At 42.4% G+C, this 23,797-nt stretch overlaps 1 protein-coding gene across 1 annotated transcript in view; it reads right to left on the bottom strand.

The window, feature by feature from the left end:
* The window catches only part of arfgef3 (ARFGEF family member 3), a 58,336-nt gene that overhangs the window by 33,982 nt on the left and 557 nt on the right, over window positions 1–23,797 (bottom strand). The window contains 17 exon segments of the mRNA XM_034141045.1: window positions 2,567–2,919; window positions 3,617–3,858; window positions 4,096–4,398; window positions 5,484–5,537; window positions 5,539–5,617; window positions 5,837–5,949; window positions 6,652–6,899; window positions 7,025–7,139; window positions 8,899–8,966; window positions 8,969–9,003; window positions 9,819–9,881; window positions 10,413–10,564; window positions 13,582–13,650; window positions 14,027–14,155; window positions 14,986–15,070; window positions 19,766–19,817; window positions 23,553–23,797. The exon segment at window positions 23,553–23,797 is cut by the window's right edge and continues 557 nt beyond it. Of these exon segments, the coding sequence (XP_033996936.1) occupies window positions 2,567–2,919; window positions 3,617–3,858; window positions 4,096–4,398; window positions 5,484–5,537; window positions 5,539–5,617; window positions 5,837–5,949; window positions 6,652–6,899; window positions 7,025–7,139; window positions 8,899–8,966; window positions 8,969–9,003; window positions 9,819–9,881; window positions 10,413–10,564; window positions 13,582–13,650; window positions 14,027–14,155; window positions 14,986–15,070; window positions 19,766–19,817; window positions 23,553–23,637 (2,245 nt within the window). The 5' untranslated portion in view covers window positions 23,638–23,797.

Raw genomic sequence — 23,797 nt, 5'->3', positions numbered from 1 at the left:
AAGCTCAAGCTGGTGACGAGTGAGACTTTTCTAACAGTATCCAAAGCAGTAGGTAAATATCAGATCTCCTTCTCCTGGAATAATTTACCACCAAACATACGATGCTTAACGTCCTTTCAAATGTTTAAAAGTGAATTGCATTCTTATTTAGCTTACTGTACATTATACTGATGATTTGATACACAAAAAACACTATGTTTGTATTTATTTTATTATTTAGCGGGGCAAATGTATTTGTAATAGCCTCTCTGTGTCCACATTTCTATCTTGAACTGTTATGTTTTGGAGTATCCTTATCTGTTGGTTGTATTGTGACGTGATGGTTCATCTCAAGGGGTTTTATCCAAAGTAAAATACACTTCAGTTCTGTATTACTTCATCATTCATTATTTATTAGAGATATACAAATCTCATTAACCACATAACTAAATATGATCCTTCTTTGGACGCTTCACAAAATGCCTGAAAGATCATTTATCGGCTCTTTATTTGAATAAACTGCTTTTCCATAGATACTCAAAACCCTTTCATATTCACATTTCCTCTCATGTTAATTTATAGATGTTTTTAGCATATGTTGTTCCTTCCAATGTGCCATCATTGTTGAACGTAAGCTACTGTTTGTATACTGATCTTGTGATAAAGAGGAGGTGGATGTTAGGTAAAGAAAGATAGTTAGGATGAAATAGTGTGAGTCAGAGAGGTGTTTTCTGTTAGCGCATGGTAAGTGTTTTAAGCACAAATTCATTAAGTCACTTAAGCGTAGTTTAATGTGAAAAAAAACTCCCCGCGGGACCGGCCTCAAGGGCAACACGTTTCATATAAACTGCTCTTTAAGTGATAAACTAAATATACAAAAGATATACTACATTTATACATTATGGATTCATTACGGGACTCAAGCAGCAGCTGAGACGTCTCTGTGGTCTCTTGATAAACAAAAGAAGAGGCTGCTGCACACGTCACTACACCTTCAGCAAATATCCTGTGTGACCCTTCTGTGAACACACACACACACACACACACACACACACACACACACACACACACACACACACACACACACACACACACACACACACACACACACCACACACACACACACACACACACACACACACACACCACACACACACACCACACACACACACCACACACACACACACACACACACACACACACACACACACACACACACACCACACACACACACACCACACACACCCACACACACACACACACACCCACACACACACACACACACACACACACACACTAGTAATACAGTGTAGAACTACTCTGTTATAGAAAAAGTCCTGCATTAAATCTGATTTAAGGACAAATGGATCAGCATCGAAATGTATTGAAAGTAGAAGTACTCATTATGCAGAATAATGGTGGAGGTGGAGTTAGGTGGAGTTTATTTGGATTACTTTGCATACTGCTGTTAAGTTCAATTGTACCTCAAAATTGTCCTTAAAGGTCACCTATTATGCAAAATCCACTTTTTCATGTCTTTGTAAACATGTGTCCCCTCTGTGTAAAGAGACTCTGAAAGTTTCAGGTTCAACCTGAGCAATAACAGTTTATGGCGACTACGGAAATTGAAAGTGTAACAAGCAGTAGCGCTGAGCAAAGTGACTAGAAGGCAACCACACACTTATAAACAAACACACTTTATAAAGTCAGGCAACACTAACCAGGCTTCGTGTGATTCTGTTTATTTGTACCTTACTTTGACCATCCGTTCGCTGTATTGATCATTGTGGAGAGCAGGCAGACGTTTTGTTTGTTATTATAGCAGCTATCAGATGGAATCAACACATGGGCTGCACAGGTTGTCATGTCCGACTATCACAAGTAGAATCATAATGAAAAGGTAAAATGTGCCTGTAGAAAACGGCTTATGCCACAATAGGATAGCAACAAGTAGTCAAGATAGTCAGTTTAGCTTCGGTTGCTATGCTAACATCACCCCATTTTATACCAGAGAAACTTTCATAACAGTGTTGTGATGCCAACCAGCGGGCAGCTAGTGTATAAGGGTTGAGAAGTAGTTCTTTAATTTAATCTGGCTTCGTATGATTAAAAGTAACACGATCATCGACCCGACGCCGTTGGGGAGAAAATCAGCGACGTAAACGGTGACGTCATGACGCAGCCGCGGCAGCACCAGTCGGGCTCTGGGCGGTGTGAACAGAACGGGGGCTGAAAAGAAAAACCGGTTCCGAACCAGAAGAGCGCAAGAGGAGCTAGAACTGGAACCGCGTTGGTGTGAAAGGGGCAAGAGGGGCGTGGGGAGGGGCTCCTTATCTTCATCTAAAGTAACAGAGAGAGAATCAGCACTTTTGAAACAGGGCTGAAACAGAAGGGATTATGGGTAATGCTGCAATGATCTGTTTGGTGTTTCAGCCAATCAGAGACATGTTCTGTATATATCTGAGACCTGTATTGATGAAAAACAGTATAATAGGGGACCTTTAAGTACAGTACTTGTAGGAGCATATTTCACCACTGCACACTAAATCATACAGTTTTCAATCACCCTCAGTGAATGTTTCCTCACCAGCTTGCAGTCCGGAGCAGAAGTTGGAGGAGAATTTCTGCAGCGACAGGTCCACCTCGCCGGCAGTTCTCAGTCCCAACAGACGAGGAAGCAGCGAGGCCAGCGACTGCACGAAGATGCGCGCGCTCTGCTGGTCCGCCTCCTGGTGGCGCAGCAGTTTGAGTGACAGCGCGGCGGTGCGCAGCGATCGATGACCCGGACAGTCTCGGGGCGTCTGCTGCTCCTCGTCAGCCAGAGACACGTTATCGGAGCCGATATCGGACACGTCGGAGCGACCCGAGTCCTTCTCTGCTGCCATGGAGTACTGATCACACGAGTCGAACTCTGTCCGGGACAAATCCTGCTCCTCCATGCTGAGGAGAAAACAGAGGAGATACAGCAATGTTAGTTTATTTGTATAGCACATTTTAAAGATCTCCTATTATACTAGTTCAAGGTCAGTTTGTTTTGGGGTCAGGAGACGGAGCAGAAACATCATGTTATGTTGCTGACAGGGTGGGGAGGGAGACCTTAAAAATGTAATCCGCTATAATTAGTAGTTACCTGTAGAATAATGTAATCAGTAATCAGAGTATCTCCGCAATTTCTTTCAGAAACAAAGTCTGAATAATTTTTTCTCAGAACTCTGACATTAAAGTGGGAACTCAAAAAGTAAAAAAACTACTGGGAAATAAATAATAATGGTGGTGCAGGAATGAGTCATAACAACTGGAAACTAGTCAGCATTTTATCACTTACTGTCCCCTCGACTGGAAGTCAATGGTTTCCTAAATGTGTTTTTGGTTGTTTGACGTTAGCTTTTCACATCAAAAATCATAAAGTGGTGTTAATATGTGGAGATTATCCTGCTGAACAAAACGTTTGTTTGCCATAGAGATGAATGTATGCACTAATCCAAAATCCCATGGAATAATCCCATTGGCTTTTTGTGGAGGTAGCCCTTGTGATGCAAACTCGTCATCACTGCACCTATACGCTCTATTCAGTCTTTCATTTCCACACACACGCACACACGCACGCACACACACACACACACACACACACACACACCTGAAGTTGCTCTCGCTGTATCTCGATCCCGCCCCATGGTGCGTTCTGGTCCTTGACTCCACAGACAGGAAGTTGGTGATGTCGGGGTAAACGAGGCCGTGAGTCCTCTGCACCACATCTGGAGGAACCACAGCTCCTCTCTCTCCTCTCTCTCCTCTCTCCCCTCCTCCCAGTCTCTCCTTCTCCGATCCTCCGTCCTCCAACTGGTTCTCCTCCAGGATCGGATCACATTTGGTCCCGTCCTAATCGCCAAAGGATTTGTATTTATTTATTAAAGACAGTTTTATTCCACAGGCCATAATAATAATAATACACTTTATTTGTAAAGCACCTTTCATGCACAAAGCAGCCCGGGGACACATGTTGATGTATAAAAGACATCAAAAAATGTATTTAGCAGGATAGGAGACCTTTAAGAAGGGCCGATGCAAAGATAAAAGCTAGCATGCACAGACGTTATGAAGAACAATGAGCCTTACTCCAGTAGTTGGTGAAGGGAGATGTGTTTCCTCCTCACAATCTTCAGGAGAGGTTTGGCTCGGCTCCTCCACCGCCACCTCCAGGTCCACGGTTGTTTGGCCCGTTTCGGTGGTGATGCTAATGCTAATGTCGGGGCTTCGCTCTTTGGGGGCCACGCTGGAGGAGTTAGGGTCCCAGGGAGGCTGCTCCGAGGCCAGGATGTGTCTCTGCCACCTGAAGTCCGCCTCGTTGATCTCCATGGACTCCCGGGTCGATTCTGCACCGTCTTTAAGGTCCTCCAGACGTCTGAGGAGCAGCCGAGCCTGAGGAGAAGCTGCTGAGTTACTATTACTTAGGAAAATCTCCCTGGTCCCCGGCTTGAGCTTCAATCTCAGGATCCATGTATTTGTGATCCTCTCCTGAATGGAAGTAGTCATCACATACAGAGCATCAACTAGTTCCTGAACAGTGTCCTTCACATGCTGATATCCAAGAGAGGGAGTTACACAGTCACAAGATGGAGGAATAGAAAGCAGTATTCAATGTTTACTTCAGATTAGCTCCACGTCAGAAATGAGCATGCTTGTCATATGTCTATCTCCATAGAGGCTGAATCATCATGTTAATCACATAGCTATCATATGCCTCAAACAGTCCTGATGCTCTTCTAGGTAATCATACATCCTGTCATGTACACAGCTACAGTTGGGATACCTTTGTTATCATGTTGCTCTCATGTTGGAAGAGGACATTCAGGATTTTCCCAACACTATTTTGTATTTAAAAGTACATATTGCGCTCATTCTCAGTTTCATATTTGTAGTGTTGTGATACTACTGTAACTCTCTCAACCCTGCGTATACTAAAACTGAGCTGGATTGTTGGGCCTTTCTTTAAAGGGGACCTATCATGCAAAATGCACTTTTGTACGTCTTTTATACATGAATATGTGTTCCAGGGAACTCAACCCTCTCTATTTCCCTCCATACCCAAATCTCTAAAAAAGGGCTGCAACGGATCTGATAAAAACTGATCCAGATTTGAACACTGTCCTGACGTCAGGACGGTGGGCGCTACGGCTATTGGGCCAACTCCACCAATCAGGAGGAGACAGCCACGGCCATTGCCGTTCGAAAGCGCTGGAGACGCTGTAGTACATATGCCAGGCCTGTAGGTGGTGCTGTTCTCACAGAATCTGCCCCTGCACAAACAGAGCTATAATTGTCAAATTGAGCGAAATGAGGCATGGCTAAAATGCATGATCTGTTTGGTATTTTGAAAAAAATATATAAATATGCCTCATATAGGTATGGGTCCTACACTATATTATTCAAATATAGCATGATAGGTCCACTTTAAGGTGGCTAAATTAAGTCCACTCATACAATACCTGCTGTGTCAGTAATACCTGCTCTGATTGGATGCCGTGGCCCTTAGAAAGTTCATCCAGCGCCCCGAGGAGGAGCGCAGGCGCAGGAGACGGAGGAGAAACACGCCTCGATGCCTCCCTTCATACAGGCCTCCGTCATCCCATCCATCACTCTGCAGAACGAACAAGAGACATCAGAACGAAGCAGGAACACACAAACATACCTTATATCTTTGCTATGTTTTTGCAAACTGTAACAACACCGTGCAAGGTGTATGTTTTACTCTTTAAAAAGTAACCCCTGTGCACCTTTAAGAGCTGGCATTAGGACATGATGCAATTCAGAAAAGTCATTTATAACTTTTTTAGAACAAGATGGAGGATTTACGAACAGTTTCAGAAGGTCCAGGTGAGACTTCCTCTTGGAAAATGAGCGTTTCCTGGTTTCAGGTTCGGCCACGCATGGACCGGCAAGATCGTAGAGACGCTGAGGACTGCCCAGAATCTAACACACACAAACAGAGAAGAATTGCTTCTAACAAAGGAAGTCATGTGACCGTGCTGTAGTTCCTTATAGCCCAACATTAGCCACCTTTAGCTTAGCGGTGGTGACGTGAGTCATGTGAACGTGCTCTAGTTCCTTTATATCCCAACATTAGCCACCTTTAGCTTAGCGGTGGTGACGTGAAGTCATGGTGACCGTGCTGTAGTTCCTTATATAGCCCAACATTAGCCACCTTTAGCTTAGCGGTGGTGACGTGAAGTCATGTGACCGTGCTGTAGTTCCTTTATAGCCCAACATTAGCCCCCTTTAGCTTAGCGGTGGTGATGTGAAGTCATGTGACCGTGCTGTAGTTCCTTTATAGCCCCAACATTAGCCTCCTTTAGCTTAGCGGTGGTGACGTGAAGTCATGTGACCGTGCTGTAGTTCCTTTTATAGCCCAACATTAGCTTTTTACTTCAGAAATCTTAAAGTGGTGTTGATATGTGGAGATTATCCTGCTGAACAAAACGTGTAAATATCATAAACGTTTGTTTGGCACAGAGATTATTTTCTGCAACAATCCAAAATCACATTCCCATCCCATTGAACCAGGGACATGCTGCCTTCAGGGACCAACAAATAAATGTCATCACTGCACCACTGGAATCAAAGGTGTCTGAAGGTATAAAATCTATCTGTAAATGTATAATAATGTGTCCCCACCTCCTTCATGATGCGGATGGCCTCTGTGCGGTGCTGAGGGGGGGGGTACAGCAGGATCCGGTGATAGAGCGACTGCAGAACCGGCTTCATGGACTCCACGCAGTTCACCAGACGCACCAGCTCTGCAGCGATGTAACACACAGTCCGCACCACTGGGGCGATCCTGGCGGGGGCGCTAGAGGAGCAGCCGGACCCTCGACCCTGATCCGATACCCCCCCACCGAAGAGATCCACATCCTGGCCCATTCCTGGAGAAAGGGAAACACACAGGGGCATCAAGATGAGCCACTCAAATCGGCTTTAATCCGAAAGACAAAGCAAAGACAAACAAACTAACTACTGCGCTTATATATATTTTTTTAAATAAGGTTACCTAGACTCAGTCTGTCCGAGGGGCGGTCCGGCGCCCCCATGTGGCCGTGGTGGGAGGTGATGGTTTTGTCGTTGACAGGATTTCCCATGATCGCCACGAGGGACGGACACAGCTGCTTCCTGGGAGGAGGAACATTGATTCATTTAGGAGAATAAGTTATTGTGCTTACTAGGGGCGGGGGAAATAATCGATATAGCATAGTATCGCGATACTTTGCGTGGCGATATTGTATCGATACACGGACGCCAAGTATCAATCTTTTATTATATAAACTATTCATATTGCAAATCCAAATTAAAGGTTTAGGGTTAATTACATTATTTGGTAACAATTGCTTTTTCAATCCACTAGATGGTGCTGAGCTTTTCTTCCATGGGTAAAGTCAGTGGGATTGGCAGGAAGTTAGTCAAAACAAAGATGTAAATATATATCGCAATATATCGTATCGCAATACTTGGCATATCGTAGAATTGCAATACTATCGTATCGTGGCTTAAGTATCGCGATAGTATTGTATCGTGGGGAGCCTGGTGATTCCCCCCCCTAGTGCTTAATACATCATAGACAGATACACAACAAAATCCAAGAAACCTGAAGCAGTAACTGGAATAAAGACTCCCAACATGTATCTCTGATGTTTAGTTAAAGGGCCCATGTCATGCTTTTCCGGTTATTACCCGTCCCCTTGTGTGTTATGAAGGTTTTTATGCATGTAAACGGTGTGCAGAGTCACAAACCCTCAAAGTACACCCTGTAGCGAGTAAAACTCTAACACAGAAAATACCTCCCCAAAACGCCTCGTTGGAGATACGTCATTGTCCATTTGATTCTTCCATTTCGTTCTGGGTACGGCATGATGTCATGCCATACCCGGAACGAAATGGACCAATCCGTGGAGCCGTTACGTTAAGCCCCCGCTGATTGGTCCAAATTGACCAATCCACGGACTTCCTCACACACACATCTGTGTGCAGGGAGCAGGCAGCTCAGCTGATTTCTCCTCCCTGGCTGCAGGCTGATAACAGACAGTTGGGATCGCGGCAAAATTCTCTCTGCAGACCCATTCTCTCTGCAGACCCATTCTCTCTGCAGACCCATTCTCTCTGCAGACCCCTTCTCTCTGCAGACCCATTCTCTCTGCAGACCCATGCTCTCTGCAGACCCATTCTCTCTGCAGACCCATTCTCTCTGCAGGACCCATTCTCTCTGCAGACCCATTCTCTCTGCAGACCCATTCTCTCTGCAGACCCATTCTCTCTGCAGACCCATTCTCTCTGCAGACCCATGCTCTCTGCAGACCCATTCTCTCTGCAGACCCATTCTCTCTGCAGACCCATTCTCTCTGCAGACCCATTCTCTCTGCTGACCCATTCTCTCTGCAGACCCATTCTCTCTGCAGACCCATTCTCTGTGCAGACCCATTCTCACAGCGTTTATCAACCTTTTTCTTAGTCAATATCAAGCCACACTCATTGTTTTTACTTCGGCTGTGACTTTGTGTGTGCTCAGGATGAGTTTGGCTGTGTTTCGCTGTGTATCGCTAAACAAGGAAACAACACCTCCACGGAGCTCAGCGCGATTCACAACGTCCCGACCAATCAGAGCACACTGTGCTCACAGGGAGGGTGGGGGCTGGAGCTATTGGAGCTACAACGAGCCGTTAAAGGCAGAGAGTGAAATTCAGTGAATACACGTAGTTTACAGAGAGGCTGTTTGAGAAACCAATGTGAGTTTGGAACATTGCACAATATAAATCTATTTTAGTAGACCTCAACAATGGAATTATGATCAGTGGAATGGCCATGGCATGGGCCCTTTAACATCATTGACACCATTTCATGCATGTAAGATTATAGCAGTGTTAAATGTCGTACCATAACGAGGTCTGTGAACCCTCTGGACAGGTGCATTGTGGGAGGACAGCTGCTGAGCATGGAGAGATGGACTCCAGGTAGAGGAGCTGCAGCAGCTGGTTATCACTGCGGGGGAATGATTCAAAGGAGCATAAAACAAATCAGACGTTATTATTTAAAGAGCTTATATTAGAAGTATTTTCATATAGCCCTTAGCTAATTACACAGATTCAGATATAATCTTGAAACTAATTACAGGTTACAGAGAAAAAGGCGTATATGCAGAGGACGGTCAATATGGTTCTGTAACCAATTTTCAATAATGCAAACTATGTGAGTTACAGTCAACTAAGTAAACTCTTCATTAATATAGCGATTATTTTCTAGATTTATTCCATCCAAAGTCTAAAGTGATGTTTTTAAATGACTTGGTTGTTGTGAGAACAAAACAAGGTATTGATATTTAAAAAAAAACGCATAATTGAGAGACTGAAAACTGTATTTTTCTTAGAGTAACTAATTATGTTTCTGTCGATCAATTTACCAATTAGTCAACTTATCGTTTCAGCTCTAGCTTAATAATAATTTAGCCAGTAAAGTATCTGATCAACACAGTCTGTTAACACACCGTTTGTCTTCAGTTGTGGTTCTTTAAAGGGTCTGGCACATTCAAATACATTTCCTTTTAGGTAACTGATACTCTTTGAGGTTCGTTGACATGACAGAGAACCCCTGATGTTCACTACAAGGACCAAGCTGAAATATCACTTAAATATTAAAACAAAAGAAAGGATTCTGATTTTGTAATTTCTCTATTTGTGTCCTGTTGAAGGATATCTCAATTCCTGAAATGCAGGAGAAGGAATCAAGGATATAAAGACTAAACAATGTGAACAATACTACAACAATATATAAATAAACTGCTGGTGTTACCTGTCCACCTGACTCACAGCTTTTCACAGAAAACTGTCAGCACCGTCACCACATCTTCACACAGCGACTGGCTGGTGGGGGAAATATCTGCACACACACACACACACACACACACACAACACACACACACACACACACACACACACACACACACACACACACACACACACACACACACACACACACACACACACACACACACACACACACACACACACACACACACAAACACACACACACACACACACACACAACACACACACACACCCACACACACACACACACACACACACACCTCACACACACACACACACACACACACACAATTTATGGCAGCTGCTGCTTGTGTCAGTGATAGCAGACTTGGCCGCTGAATGTATTTCCTTCATGGGGGGTAAATGGAGGTGATTACAGATGAAGTTTTCTCTGGTGATGGATGAGTTACCTCTTCTGTGCAGAGGGGGCGGAGTCACCTCGTCTCCATCGGCCCCCTGTGGAGAAACACAGCAGGAGGTACAGTTAGGAAAAGGAGGGCTTTCTTTATATTAGGGGTCATTAGTGGTGTGTGTGTGTGATACGCTAATAGTGTTATTGGTGTGTACCAGTTTGAGTGTGTGTGTGTGTGTGTGTGTGTGACCTCTTGTCTGTGTCGAAGCTGCAGTGTCAGGTCTCCCAGAATCTGGCTCAGCGTGGCTCGGACCGCCGTGTTGATGCTGCGCTGGTGACAGCTGGACACGTATGTCTTGATACACACCTAAACACACACACACAAGCAATATCTTTTGTATTCATTTACATTCTCATTGTGAAATATTGTATCATATCCCAGGCACTTTATGTCATACAAGATTGATGGTAATGGATTTCATACAGCCCACACACACTACACACACTACACACACACACACACTACACACCACACACACACACACACACAACACAACACTACACACACACACACAACACACACACACACACACACACACACACACACACACACACACACACCACACAACACACACACACCACAACACACACAACACACACACACACACACACAATGAGGTTTTAAGGAAGGTTTCCATGGCGTCACAGGTTACTGTGGAGACCAGACAGATGAGTGTGAGGGGGCATTGAGGAGGATGTGTTTTCAGTGTTTCAAATATCAGAACCTTGCCAGAGTAGAAGGTCACAGACACACAACAACATACGCATATGCATACGCACACACACACACACACACACCACGCACGCACGCAACGCACGGAGAATATTTTAGATTTCATACAGCTGTACATAGTGTTATAAAACGAGTAAAGAAACAGGGGAACAATTAGAGAAAGGAAGGCATGTACAAACAAACAAACAAACATGATAAAGAAAGTAGGAAACGTTAGGAGGTCCAGTTAGTTAAAGGCCCTTGCTTCTCTTAAAACCTCGTGGGGATAACCAGAGTTTTGGTGGAGAGTGAAAAAAGGCAAGCTGCAGATGATCGAGAGGGACTATTTAACACTGTAGAACGGAGGAGGGTTAAAGAGAGCTATGAATGTGATTCATTTCAGTAATCACCAAAGCTCTGCTCTATCCATAAAGGGTCTCACTGCAGAGCTGCAAAGAAACAGCCTCTCTGCTAATTATAGACAGCCTCCCAGCACCTGAGCCTAATCAATGACTGATCAATACATCCTGCATGTCTTCTTTCTGCGTTGTGTAATGCAGGCTGGCAGGAGGAGCATTGATCTGAGGAGGAAAGTGTAATTGTGTAGAAGTCTGTGAGAAAATGACCCGACAGTAAACATTACCCTGGAGATGTTGCAGGTCTAATTCTCTAGTTGCAAGTTTCTTCAATACAGCATGATGTCATTTTGAATATTACACAGCTGAGTTGAATACTCGATTCTGATTGGTCAATCTGCGCATTCCATAGGTTGTTATTACTCGCTAACACACCGTTGCTAAGGAGCATCAACAGGCCGCCTTTCTCCACATGATTCCTTACGTACGTAACATGGCGATAAATCACGGGCTTATTTCAGGCTACCTGACATTGATATTGACAGGCTGAGTGTTGTCTGTGTTTTCGTCTTATAGTATAACTTTAAACCTTTTACAGTTTTCAGTTCATGGAAGTTAAACTAACTAACAAAGTCTTAATCTGTATGCACCCGTGTCCTCTTCTGTGTCGTTGCACTCATGTAAGACCAAATGTATTTGTATACGATGTGAATGAAGGTGAGTTTTACCTCCTAGTGGTTTAAACTGAATTAATTCCATCACTGCTGCCAATTCTTGCATTAAGAACTGAGCTGTACTGTTTCTATGGGATGTTTCTGATAATGGAGTGGTGCTGACAGCCTCTCCAGACACCCTGAGTTACACCCAACACACACAGAAACACACACACACACACACACACACACACCACACACACACACACACACACACACACACACACACACACACACACACACACACACCACACCACACACACACACACACACACACACACACACACACACACACACACACACACACACACACACACACACACACACACACACACACACACACACACACACACACACACACACACACACACACACACACACACACACACCACAGATGGCCCTGGTAACGGATCCCATTAACACATCACGTTGAGCAGGTTTTTATGAGCTGTTAACGGACGTCAAACACACAGGAGCTGCTAAAGGGAAGTGATGCTTCAGGAAAACACATTTAGAAAACAGTTTTTGTACGTTCTGGCTTTTGGGTTCATGTTTGGAGTTGGCTGGTTGTGGCAAATCTGCACATAATGACTAAGATGATATGTAGTAGGGAGTTTTGAAACATAATGAACAAAGAGACCATCAAAGAGCTGCTGCAGGAGCGATGTGTGAAGTCTCTACAGATGTTCTGACTGATTCTGCATCTGCTTTGGACTACAGCTGCTAATCTACACAATGGAGCCTGATGCAAACTCTTAGAGACGAACTGGGGTGGGTTTAGAGACGATGAAAACCTGGATTATTTCTGCAAGTCGGTGCAGAACCTCAGAATCAGAATACCTTTATATCAGGGATGTGAATGCAGAGCACACCTCAACAAAAGGATCAAGTAGCTGTAGACTCAAAGCCACAGATGAAAATGATTTATCTGCCAGTTTGTATCCTGTTTTCAGGTCGCTTATCTGCAGGATTAATATTCAAATGTGTTCCCTTATATTGCAAGATAGGGCATGTGTGCTGCATGCATGTGATGTGTGAATAGTCCAGACAAATCTGTGGAAAATTCACATAAGGTTGGAATAACAATCTGAAGAGTCTGCAAAAAGATATGTTCACATATCTGCACATGTTAGCTCGCAGGATGTCCTTTGTTGTCATGCACATACTGGGGAGACTCCTAACATAACGCCTCATAGCTCAGAGGTCACAGTTTTTGGGTGGAAAATATCTCCCTTCATCTCCACGTCTTTATTTCTTCTTCCAGCTACAACATCTTCAGGACGGTCTGTACGTTTTTCTATATATGCAGGACCACTCATCTCATCTTTCTGAATAATTGATGAGATGACAGCATGAGATCAGGCTTCAGGGGGAGAAGGGACCGAACAGAGCTTCCCCTTTAAAAAATAGACAGAGTCCATGTTTGTTCTGACAAAAGACAAAACTAAGTGGAACAGCCGAATCAATACTGTGACCAAGTCTCTGTGATGTACAGCTTTCTCAACGTCATAACAAATATATAATAATGAAGCGTCTGTCCTACCTCAGCGATCCGGAGGATGGAGTCTCCGTTGATGTCAAAGTTTGGGGAGTAGGTGATACACAGCAGCACCTGCACAGGACACACACACAGGACACACACACAGGACACACACACACACACACACACACACACACACACACACACACACACACACACACACACACACACACACACACACACACACACACACACACACACACACAGTACTATTGTTATTTAGAAAAACAGGGAGATGTATTTAACAGATCATGAAAAAGGGACTTTAACATAGTATTAAAAATATAACATATTTAGGAACTGAGATCGGGATTTTATAGCAATAAGGGTTTCATAATAATAAATAACACATTTTGTTTACTTTCAGGGTATCAAGGACTTAGAAGAAGACCTACTAAAAATATAAATAACACACACCTCGTTAATCACGTATTAATAGAAGTTATACCTTCATGACTTCCACCTGCAGGTCTTCATGGAGGGAGGGAGTGACTCTGATGGCCTCCAACATCTGGCTTAGCAGCTGCTTCTCCACGACCTCCACCTCCACCCACCGCCCCCCCCCCCCCAACCTGTCCTACACAGGAAGCTTCTGATTGGACGAAAGACACAGAGAAAAGATTATGATAGGATGATAATACGATACTTGCATGTTTAGTTCAGCGGGATAATCTCCACATATCAACACCACTTATGATGTATCAAGTAAAAAGCTGACGTTAGGCTATAAAAGAACTACAGCACGGTCACATGACTTCACATCACCACCGCTAAGCTAAAGGCGGCTAATGTTGGGCTATAAAGGAACTACAGCACGGTCACATGACTTCACGTCACCACCGCTAAGCTAAAGGAGGCTAATGTTGGGCTATAAAGGAACTACAGCACGGTCACATGACTTCACGTCACCACCGCTAAGCTAAAGGCGGCTAATGTTGGGCTATAAAGGAACACAGCACCGGTCACATGACTTCACGTCACCACCGCTAAGCTAAGGCGGCTAATGTTTGGGCTATAAAGGAACTACAGCACGGTCACATGACTTCACGTCACCACCGCTAAGCTAAAGGTGGCTAATGTTGGGCTATAAGGAACTACAGCACGGTCACATGACTTCACGTCACCACCGCTAAGCTAAAGGCGGCTAATGTTGGGCTATAAAGGAACTACAGCACGGTCACATGACTTCACGTCACCACCGCTAAGCTAAAGGAGGCTAATGTTGGGCTTATAAGGAACTACAGCACGGTCACATGACTTCACGTCACCACCGCTAAGCTAAAGGAGGCTAATGTTGGGCTATAAAGGAACTACAGCACGGTCACATGACTTCACGTCACCACCGCTAAGCTTAAGGCAGCAAATGGGAAATATTTTTTTCATAGTGTTGCTGGTATTTGACAGTACCTGCATCCCAGTGAGCGCTGTTTTGTCCCCAGTTTGGTGTTTTTTGGACTCCAGAGCCATCTGTAGAGGCAGCAGGCAGCGCTCTCTGGAAACAAAAAACACACACACAGACACACACAAGTTACAACAATTCAGTTCAACATGATTGCTACTAGTACAATGACTGTTATGGTACTGAGAGAGTGTTGTAGTCAAATATAGGGGTTATTCTTTGGCCCATGCTTCACCCTTCCCCCAAGTTTCGGGGAAAAGACAAAAAGACAGACTGAATGGAAAATCCAAGCTCATTGACGTAGTTAAATATAATTTGAGGATAATACAGAACCCAGCAACTGTTTGTGACTTGTCTTTTTTCCCCTCTTTGTCTCGTTTTGCTTCCCACTCACTCCCTCATTCTCCCTCTCATTCTTCCCAGCAGGTTACCGATGATCTCCGGCCACTGAGCTTCAATCTCTGAGCTTTACTTCTACAGCTTCTACAACTAAGGTCAACTGACAGCAAATCAACCGCACTTCTTTCTGCGGATTGATATGACTGCACATAGTTCCTTGATCAGACTGTCATATTTTGCAACTATCCTTAGCAACAGTCTACTATCCTTAGCAACAGTCTGCTATCCTTAGCAACAGTCTACTATCCTTAGCAACAGTCTACTATCCTTAGCAACAGTCTACTATCCTTAGTCTACTATCCTTAGCAACAGTCTACTATCCTTAGCAACAGTCAACTATCCTTAACAACAGTCTACTAACCTTAGCAACAGTCTACTATCCTTAACAACAGTCTACTAACCTTAGCAACAGTCTACTATCCTCAGCAACAGTCGACTAACAGTCTACTATCCTTAGTAACAGTCGACTATCCTTAGTCTACTATCCTTAGCAACAGTCTACAATCCTTAGTCTACTATCCTTAGCAACAGTCTACTATCCTTAGCAACAGTCTACTATCCTTAGCAACAGTCTACTATCCTTAGTCTACTATCCTTAGCAACAGTCTACAATCCTTAGTCAACTATCATTAGCAACAGTCTACTATCTTTAGCAACAGTCTACTATCCTTAACAACAGTCTACTATCCTTAACAACAGTTTACTATCCTCAGCAACAGTCGACTAACAGTCTACTATCCTCAGCAACAGTCGACTAACAGTCTACTATCCTTAGCAACAGTCTACTATCCTTAGTCTACTATCCTTAGCAACAGTCTACAATCCTTAGTCTACTATCCTTAACAACAGTCTACTATCCTTAACAACAGTTTACTATCCTCAGCAACAGTCGACTAACAGTCTACTATCCTCAGCAACAGTCGACTAACAGTCTACTATCCTTAGCAACAGTCTACAATCCTTAGTCAACTATCATTAGCAACAGTCTACTATCCTTAGCAACAGTCTACTATCCTTAACAACAGTCTACTAACCTTAGCAACAGTCTACTATCCTTAACAACAGTCTACTAACCTAGCAACAGTCTACTATCCTCAGCAACAGTCGACTAACAGTCTACTATCCTTAGCAACAGTCTACTATCCTTAGTCTACTATCCTTAGCAACAGTCTACAATCCTTAGTCTACTATCCTTAGCAACAGTCTACTATCCTTAGCAACAGTCTACTATCCTTAACAACAGTCTACTAACCTTAGCAACAGTCTACTATCCTTAACAACAGTCTACTAACCTTAGCAACAGTCTACTATCCTCAGCAACAGTCGACTAACAGTCTATATCCTTAGCAACAGTCTACTATCCTTATCAACGTCTGCTAGGGAAAAATAGCAGACCTCCAGTATGTCCAAATAGACCAATCAGAATCGAGTATTCAATAAAGTTGTGTCATATTCAGGATGAGAATCTCAAAGTCAACAGCAGAAGAAAAACGACTTAAAAATGCAATGCTTTTGAATTATTTACGATAGAATGAATACAAAAGCATTAATTCCCAAAAGGTTTTGTATTTAATCGTTCAAAGCTATCATTATTGTGTCAATCAAAGAAGTCCCATTTTGTTCCTGCTTTGTTTCCACAGTTTGTGAAAGTGGCTGAGAGAACATTTTGTAATGAGAGTATTTTGTTGCAGAGACAGAGGCGGACATAACGGAGCCATTATCATCAATATCTAATTTAGTAATCCCTAATAAAACAACAGATGTTATTGAATAAATAATTCATAGTGGCTCCTCCATCACCATCCAAGCATCGCTCTCTGTTCACTTTATTAGTTTACTTTTTTATAAACCAGAACACTTGAGGAACACTTCAATGCCCATAAGCAAGAGTATTTCCATGGCAACACATCCAAAAATATTCCTGTGGAAAAACTGGACTTTAGGTTTGAAAGCAGCACTCTTTAAAGTAGAGGCACTACATACTGATATACACCTGGACATCAGCTCGAGAGGACTCTTTAAAGTAGAGGCACTACATACTGATATACACCTGGACATCAGCTCGAGAGGACTCTTTAAAGTAGAGGCACTACATACTGATATACACCTGGACATCAGCTCGAGAGGACTCTTTAAAGTAGAGGCACTACATACTGATATACACCTGAACATCAGCAGGAGAGGACTCTTTAAAGTAGAGGCACTACATACTGATATACACCTGAACATCAGCAGGAGAGGACTCTTTAAAGTAGAGACACTACATACTGATATACACCTGAACATCAGCAGGAGAGGACTCTTTAAAGTAGAGACACTACATACTGATATACTGAACATCAGCAGGAGAGGACTCTTTAAAGTAGAGACACTACATACTGATATACTGAACATCAGCAGGAGAGGACTCTTTAAAGTAGAGGCACTACAAACTGATATACACCTGAACATCAGCAGGAGAGGACTCTTTAAAGTAGAGACACTACATACTGATATACACCTGAACATCAGCAGGAGAGGACTCTTTAAAGTAGAGACACTACATACTGATATACACCTGAACATCAGCAGGAGAGGACTCTTTAAAGTAAGAGACACTACATACTGATATACACCTGAACATCAGCAGGAGAGAACTCTTTAAAGTAGAGACACACATACTGATATACACCTGAACATCAGCAGGAGAGGACTCTTTAAATTAAGAGACCACTACATACTGATATACACCTGAACATCAGCAGGAGAGGACTCTTTAAAGTAGAGACACTACGTACTGATATACACCTGAACATCAGCAGGAGAGGACTCTTTAAAGTAGAGTCACTACATACTGATATACACCTGAACATCAGCAGGAGAGGACTCTTTAAAGTAGAGACACTACATACTGATATACACCTGAACATCAACAGGAGAGGACTCTTTAAAGTTGAGACACTACATACTGATATACACCTGAACATCAGCAGGAGAGGAACTCTTTAAAGTAGAGACACTACATACTGATATACACACTGAACATCAGCAGGAGAGGACTCTTTAAAGTAGAGACCCACTAACATACTGATATACACCTGAACATCAGGCAGGAGGATGTACTCTTTAAAGTAGAGACACTAAATACTGATATACACCTGAACATCAGCAGGACGAGGACTCTTTAAAGTAGAAGAGGACACTACATACTGATATACACCTGAACATCAGCAGGAGAGGACTCTTGATAGTAGAGAAACATACATACTGATATCCTGACATCCATGGAGAGGACTCGTTAAAGTAGAGACACTACATACTGTATACCCTGAACATCACAGGAGAGGACTTCTTTAAAGTAGAGACAACTACATACTGATATACACCTGAACATTAGCAGGAGAGGACTCTTTAAAGTAGAGACACTACATAATGATATACACCTGAACCATCCAGCAGGAGAGGAATCTTAAAGTAGAGACACTACATACCTGATAATACACCTGAACATCAGCAGGAGAGGGACCTTTTAAGTAGGAGACACTACATACTGAATTACACCTGAACATCAGCAGGAGAGGACTCTTTAAAGTAGAGACACTACATACTGATATACACCTGAACATCAGCAGGAGAGGACTCTTTAAAGTAGAGACACTACATACTGATATACACCTGAAACATCAGCAGGAGAGAACTCTTTAAAGTAGAGGACACTACATACTGATATACACCTGAACATTAGCAGGAGAGGACTCTTTAAAGTAGAGACCATACATTACTGATATACACCTGAACATCAGCAGGAGAGGACTCTTTAAAGTAGAGACACTACATACTGATATACACCTGAACATGATCAGAATATGTCTTTTTTAAGATGTCACTTCTTTATCAGTCTTAAACAAGTGTTTAAAACTTCAGAAAAGTTAGTGTTTCTTAAAGGCTTGTTAACAGATGTTACCATAAACGGCTCTTTTAGTTTACATGTATATATTCTCTAGCAGTTACGGTGTTTGGACTGAGCGATGTGTAACACTAATAACTACTGCTGTCGTAAAGAGACAGAAGCATTACCTGAGCTTAAAGTATTTGCATTATCATCCCTGATTCGATCATTCATTCAAATGAATTCTAATCATACAGCGTGTGTAAAACAGACGTTTGCATGAATGAACAGTTTGCCTCTCAATATTCAGCTCTGTGTTCCCTGCAGTGAAGCTGGAAGCTGTACCACTTAATTCAAGCGTGTCATGGTCGAACAAACCGTCTTCCACACGTGATCAACAGCTCTTAATTTTTATGTTCTGTTAGGCTTTATGTTTTATGACATGTCTTGACGTCCAAACTTTGAATTGAAGTGAGCTAAATTGAGCTGAAAAGAAACAGAATTTGTGGCGTTTAACTTACCGAAGTTGTGACGGGGAAATCTTGGATGATCCATTCTGACACTCCAGGGTTTCTGCGGTATTAAAAGGCACGAAGAAATGGAAAAGCTCTGATTAAAAACGTGCGACAGATTCAAGCTCTAACACTTTTAATTACTACAACTGTAAGTACGTAAAGAAATCTGGTTTCTCACACAAAAGTCAACAGTACGGGAGAGGATTAGGGGAAAAAAAGTCAGAACTATTTTACTCAGAAATCGGACATTTCTCCAGACTTTTTCAGATTTCTTCAGATTTTTTTTCTAGAAATGACTTTTTTCTTAAAACGTTTTTTTTTTCCCGTTGAATTCTGAATTTCTTTTCCTCAAAATTCATAAATGTTTCGTTAAAATTTTGATTTCCTTTCTTCGAATTCAGACTTTTTTCTCAGATTTCAAATGTGTTATACGGACTACGACTGTTGTCTTAAAATTGTTTTTTCTTTCTTTGAATTCTGGATTTCTTTCTCAAAATCCATAAATGTTTTCTTCATATTTCTATTTTCTCTCAGAATTCGGACTTCCATTTCAAAACTAATAAAGCAAATTCACTTGTGGTTGGATGTCAAAACAATTTCCACATGTAATCCTCTTGACCCTAATCCTCTTTCATACAACGGCATCTTTTGACCATTGACATGTCCCAGTAGAGCCACTACTGATATGAACCTGAAAGTGAGCAGGATGGGCTGGCTCCGGCCTATATAGCTGAACTCCTCCAGCGCTACACCCCAGCCAGAGCTTTAAGGTCTGCTGACCAGCTGCTGCTGGTAGTGCCCAAGACCAGGCTCAAAACCCGAGGGCACCGAGCCTTCGCAGCAGCTGGCCCCAGGCCTGGAACATTCTGCCCCTCCATGTGAGGTCGGGCCCAGACCCTAGGGGTTTTTTAAATCTACACTAAAAACACACTTCTTCTCTCTGGCCTTCTAGTCAGAGCGGAGCACGACTCTGACTTTTCCTTGTGTTTTTATTTTATTTGTTTTTAAGATATATCTGTTGTAATTTATTGTCGTTTATTGTGATTGTAGTAATGTTTTTTTTATTACATGTACAGCACTTTGGCTCGACCAAAAAATCGCTTTAAATGTGCTATATAAATAAAACCTGATTTGTTTGATTTGATTTGAATATGTCCTCAGACGTCCTTGTCCAAAGTAACCCTGTGCTGAAATAACCTCACATAATGTGTTTCAGGGACATTTTGTTTCGACCTGGCTCAATACTTTTTCCTTTTAAAGGACAAATACTGCTGTTTTTCCTCGTTGAAATATGAGCCTCGCTGACAAAACACTGTATAAATATCCTGTGACCCTGCACAGGCTGACATGATGCATACGTGCTTCACTGGCCTTGCCCTTGCACTGTGTGTGTGTGTGGTGTGTGTGTGTGTGTGTCGGTGTGTGTGTGTGTGTGTGTGTGTGTGTGTGTGTGTGTGTGTGTTTAAGGTGGGACGTTCGGCCTTCTTCACATCCAGAGAGCTGTAACTCTTGTAATTTCATTGGCTGATGAAATCCATTTGAGTCGATCCTTTGTTTTAAGATGTCACAATCAACACTCCAATGTATACACACACACACCTTGCATTTGCATGTGTGTGTAGGCAGGCTAATGCCCTTTGTTCATGTCCAATGAGGTTGCCTTGCAGTGTGTGTGTGTGTGTGTGTGTGTGTGTGTGTGTGTGTGTGTGTGTGTGTGTGTGTGTGAGAGGTTGGACATCAGCACAATGTGAGACGTTCTCTACCTGCTGCCTCAGAGCCTGCCAGCCAAAGGTCAGGCTGCCCCGTCATGCTGTCACACTCAAAATCTCCCACAGACATCAGCGGAAACAGATTTGTTTTCCACATGTTTAAACGGTGTGTTATTAATGTTCCTAGTCGATTTAATGTCGTGTGTTGTGAAGCAGTTTCAGAGGCTGAGGAGAGAACAGAGCAGACTGTAAAGAGACTTTAAAAGAGTTTCTAAATATGAAAACTGCCTTTTTAGTGAATGCAAGATAGTTGATGTTATTAGAGTTTGAACCCTTTTTACAAACATGTAGGCAAAGAGAGGATTTATATAACTTACTTGATCATATTCTTGTTTTATTTATATTATTTCTATTCTCAGATTCTCACATGTTTTATTGTGTATTGAGTCCTGTGTTAGTTTGTATTAATCACAAAGGTCCTGTTTATTACCTGGGAATGGGGGGGTTAGTTTTATTGTTTTTATTTTGTTGAGTTGATTTGACTTCTGAGTCAGCATTAATATGTCAGTACCGACGATTGATGCTTTTGTTCCTCTTATTCCTCTCACTGTTCGACTGTAACACTGGGGAGAAAATACAAGACCGACCGCCCCGTGTTCTCCATAAAGCATGATCTATACAAATATATAAAAGTAGAGTTTAAGAGAGTAAGATTAATCGATTACTTGTCAACAACTAAATTCACCGCCAACTGTTTTGAAAATCAGCTTTTCAGTTTGTTTACCAAGGAAAACAAAACCAATTATCTGATTTCCAGCTTCTTGAAAGTGCATATTTTGTGGTTTCTTTACTCTCTCTATGACAGTAAACTCAATATAAACACTTGTTGACAGAATGGTTAATGTGAGGACTTCCTGTTGACCTTTCTGAGCGTGACACAGCTGTTATCACACAGAAAACACCAAGTCCTCATCAGAGATATTCCTGAACTGATCTGCATAGATGTGCTGCTCAGCGGTGTGTATATAGTGATCTTACTGAGCTGCACTTCGTATTTAAGTTTCTATATTCATGGTTTGGATTTGCCATAGCAGACTATGCCTTTAAATCCTACTCAAGTTCACAACAAATATTTACTCCAAGCTCTAAAACTGCCTTAATCGTGTCGTTCTCCATTAAAACATTATTACATGTCCATATAAAAAGGGACATTTAAGCAAACTGGCTAATTCAAAGCAAGTTAAAATCATAATGTAACCAGGAAATTAGGAAATGCATGAGAAATGTCGATGAAATGCAAGAGAAATGCATGTATTTGAGGCTGTTCAGGCAACACTACAGGTAAAGGAAGAATATGCTGTCTCAATTATTGTCTCTAAACTGGTGGTGCGTTCACGTGCCATCTTCCATGCAGGAAATTAGACCGTATGGACAGTCATGATGCACAATCAAACACACTCTAATAAGATAAGATAAGAAGTACTTTATTGATGCCAATTTGGGAAATGTTTGCGTTGCAGCAGAATCAAAAGACAAGGCACATTGGAGGAATGAAAAGACTAGAAATAAACAATCCAAAATGTAAACATAGAAAATATAGATGTTGAAATACAAATGTACAATAACAAACATATAAAGCAGGATATTATATAAACATTAAGTGTGTGAGGAATTGAATATTAAATATTAGATAGTATAAAAGGTACAGTGTGACATTTTTAAAAGGAGGTTTAATTTCCAGCAGGTGCAGCTTCCTGTTTGGATACGGAACCTAGAATTACTGAAACACCTGAATGCATCCTGGTTTCCTGCCTTATATACAGCCTATATACAAACAGGCCTGTGCTGATTTTGTAAATTGTGTCATTTTGAATATGTACGCATGCTTCTTAGTTGACATTAAGCTGCCTTTGGCTCTTTTCTGCTGTAATGTAAATATCTCGCTCTGAGGGACGAATAAAGGTTTTTTGATTCTGATTCTGATGACAGTAGCTGCATGTTTGCTAACAGCTAGCAGGTACACCAGTCGCAGTTTCTCCCCCATGGATGTATTAACCCCCCCCCCCTGCTGTGAAACAACTCACCGCGGGCGTAGACGCAGGCATCGCGGAGGGATCTATGCTTGTGTCCGGACGCATCTTTCTGCAGCTTCCGCAGGATTTCCTCCATGCTTCCCAAATCCCCAAAACACCAAAACACCGGAGCAGAGTGGCTTTGTGTACGTCTCTCTCTCTCTGTGTATGTGTGTGTGTGTGTGTGTGTGTGTGTGTGTGTGTGTGTGTGTGTGTATGTATGTGTGTGTGTGTGTGTGTGTGTATGTTTTAAGGGT

This window comes from Trematomus bernacchii, unplaced genomic scaffold (genome assembly GCF_902827165.1).
Source record: "Trematomus bernacchii unplaced genomic scaffold, fTreBer1.1, whole genome shotgun sequence".
NCBI classification, from domain to species: Eukaryota; Metazoa; Chordata; class Actinopteri; order Perciformes; family Nototheniidae; genus Trematomus; species Trematomus bernacchii.
The sequence above is the reverse complement of the archived record's forward strand: the minus strand, read 5'-3'. Positions and strand labels throughout refer to the sequence as shown.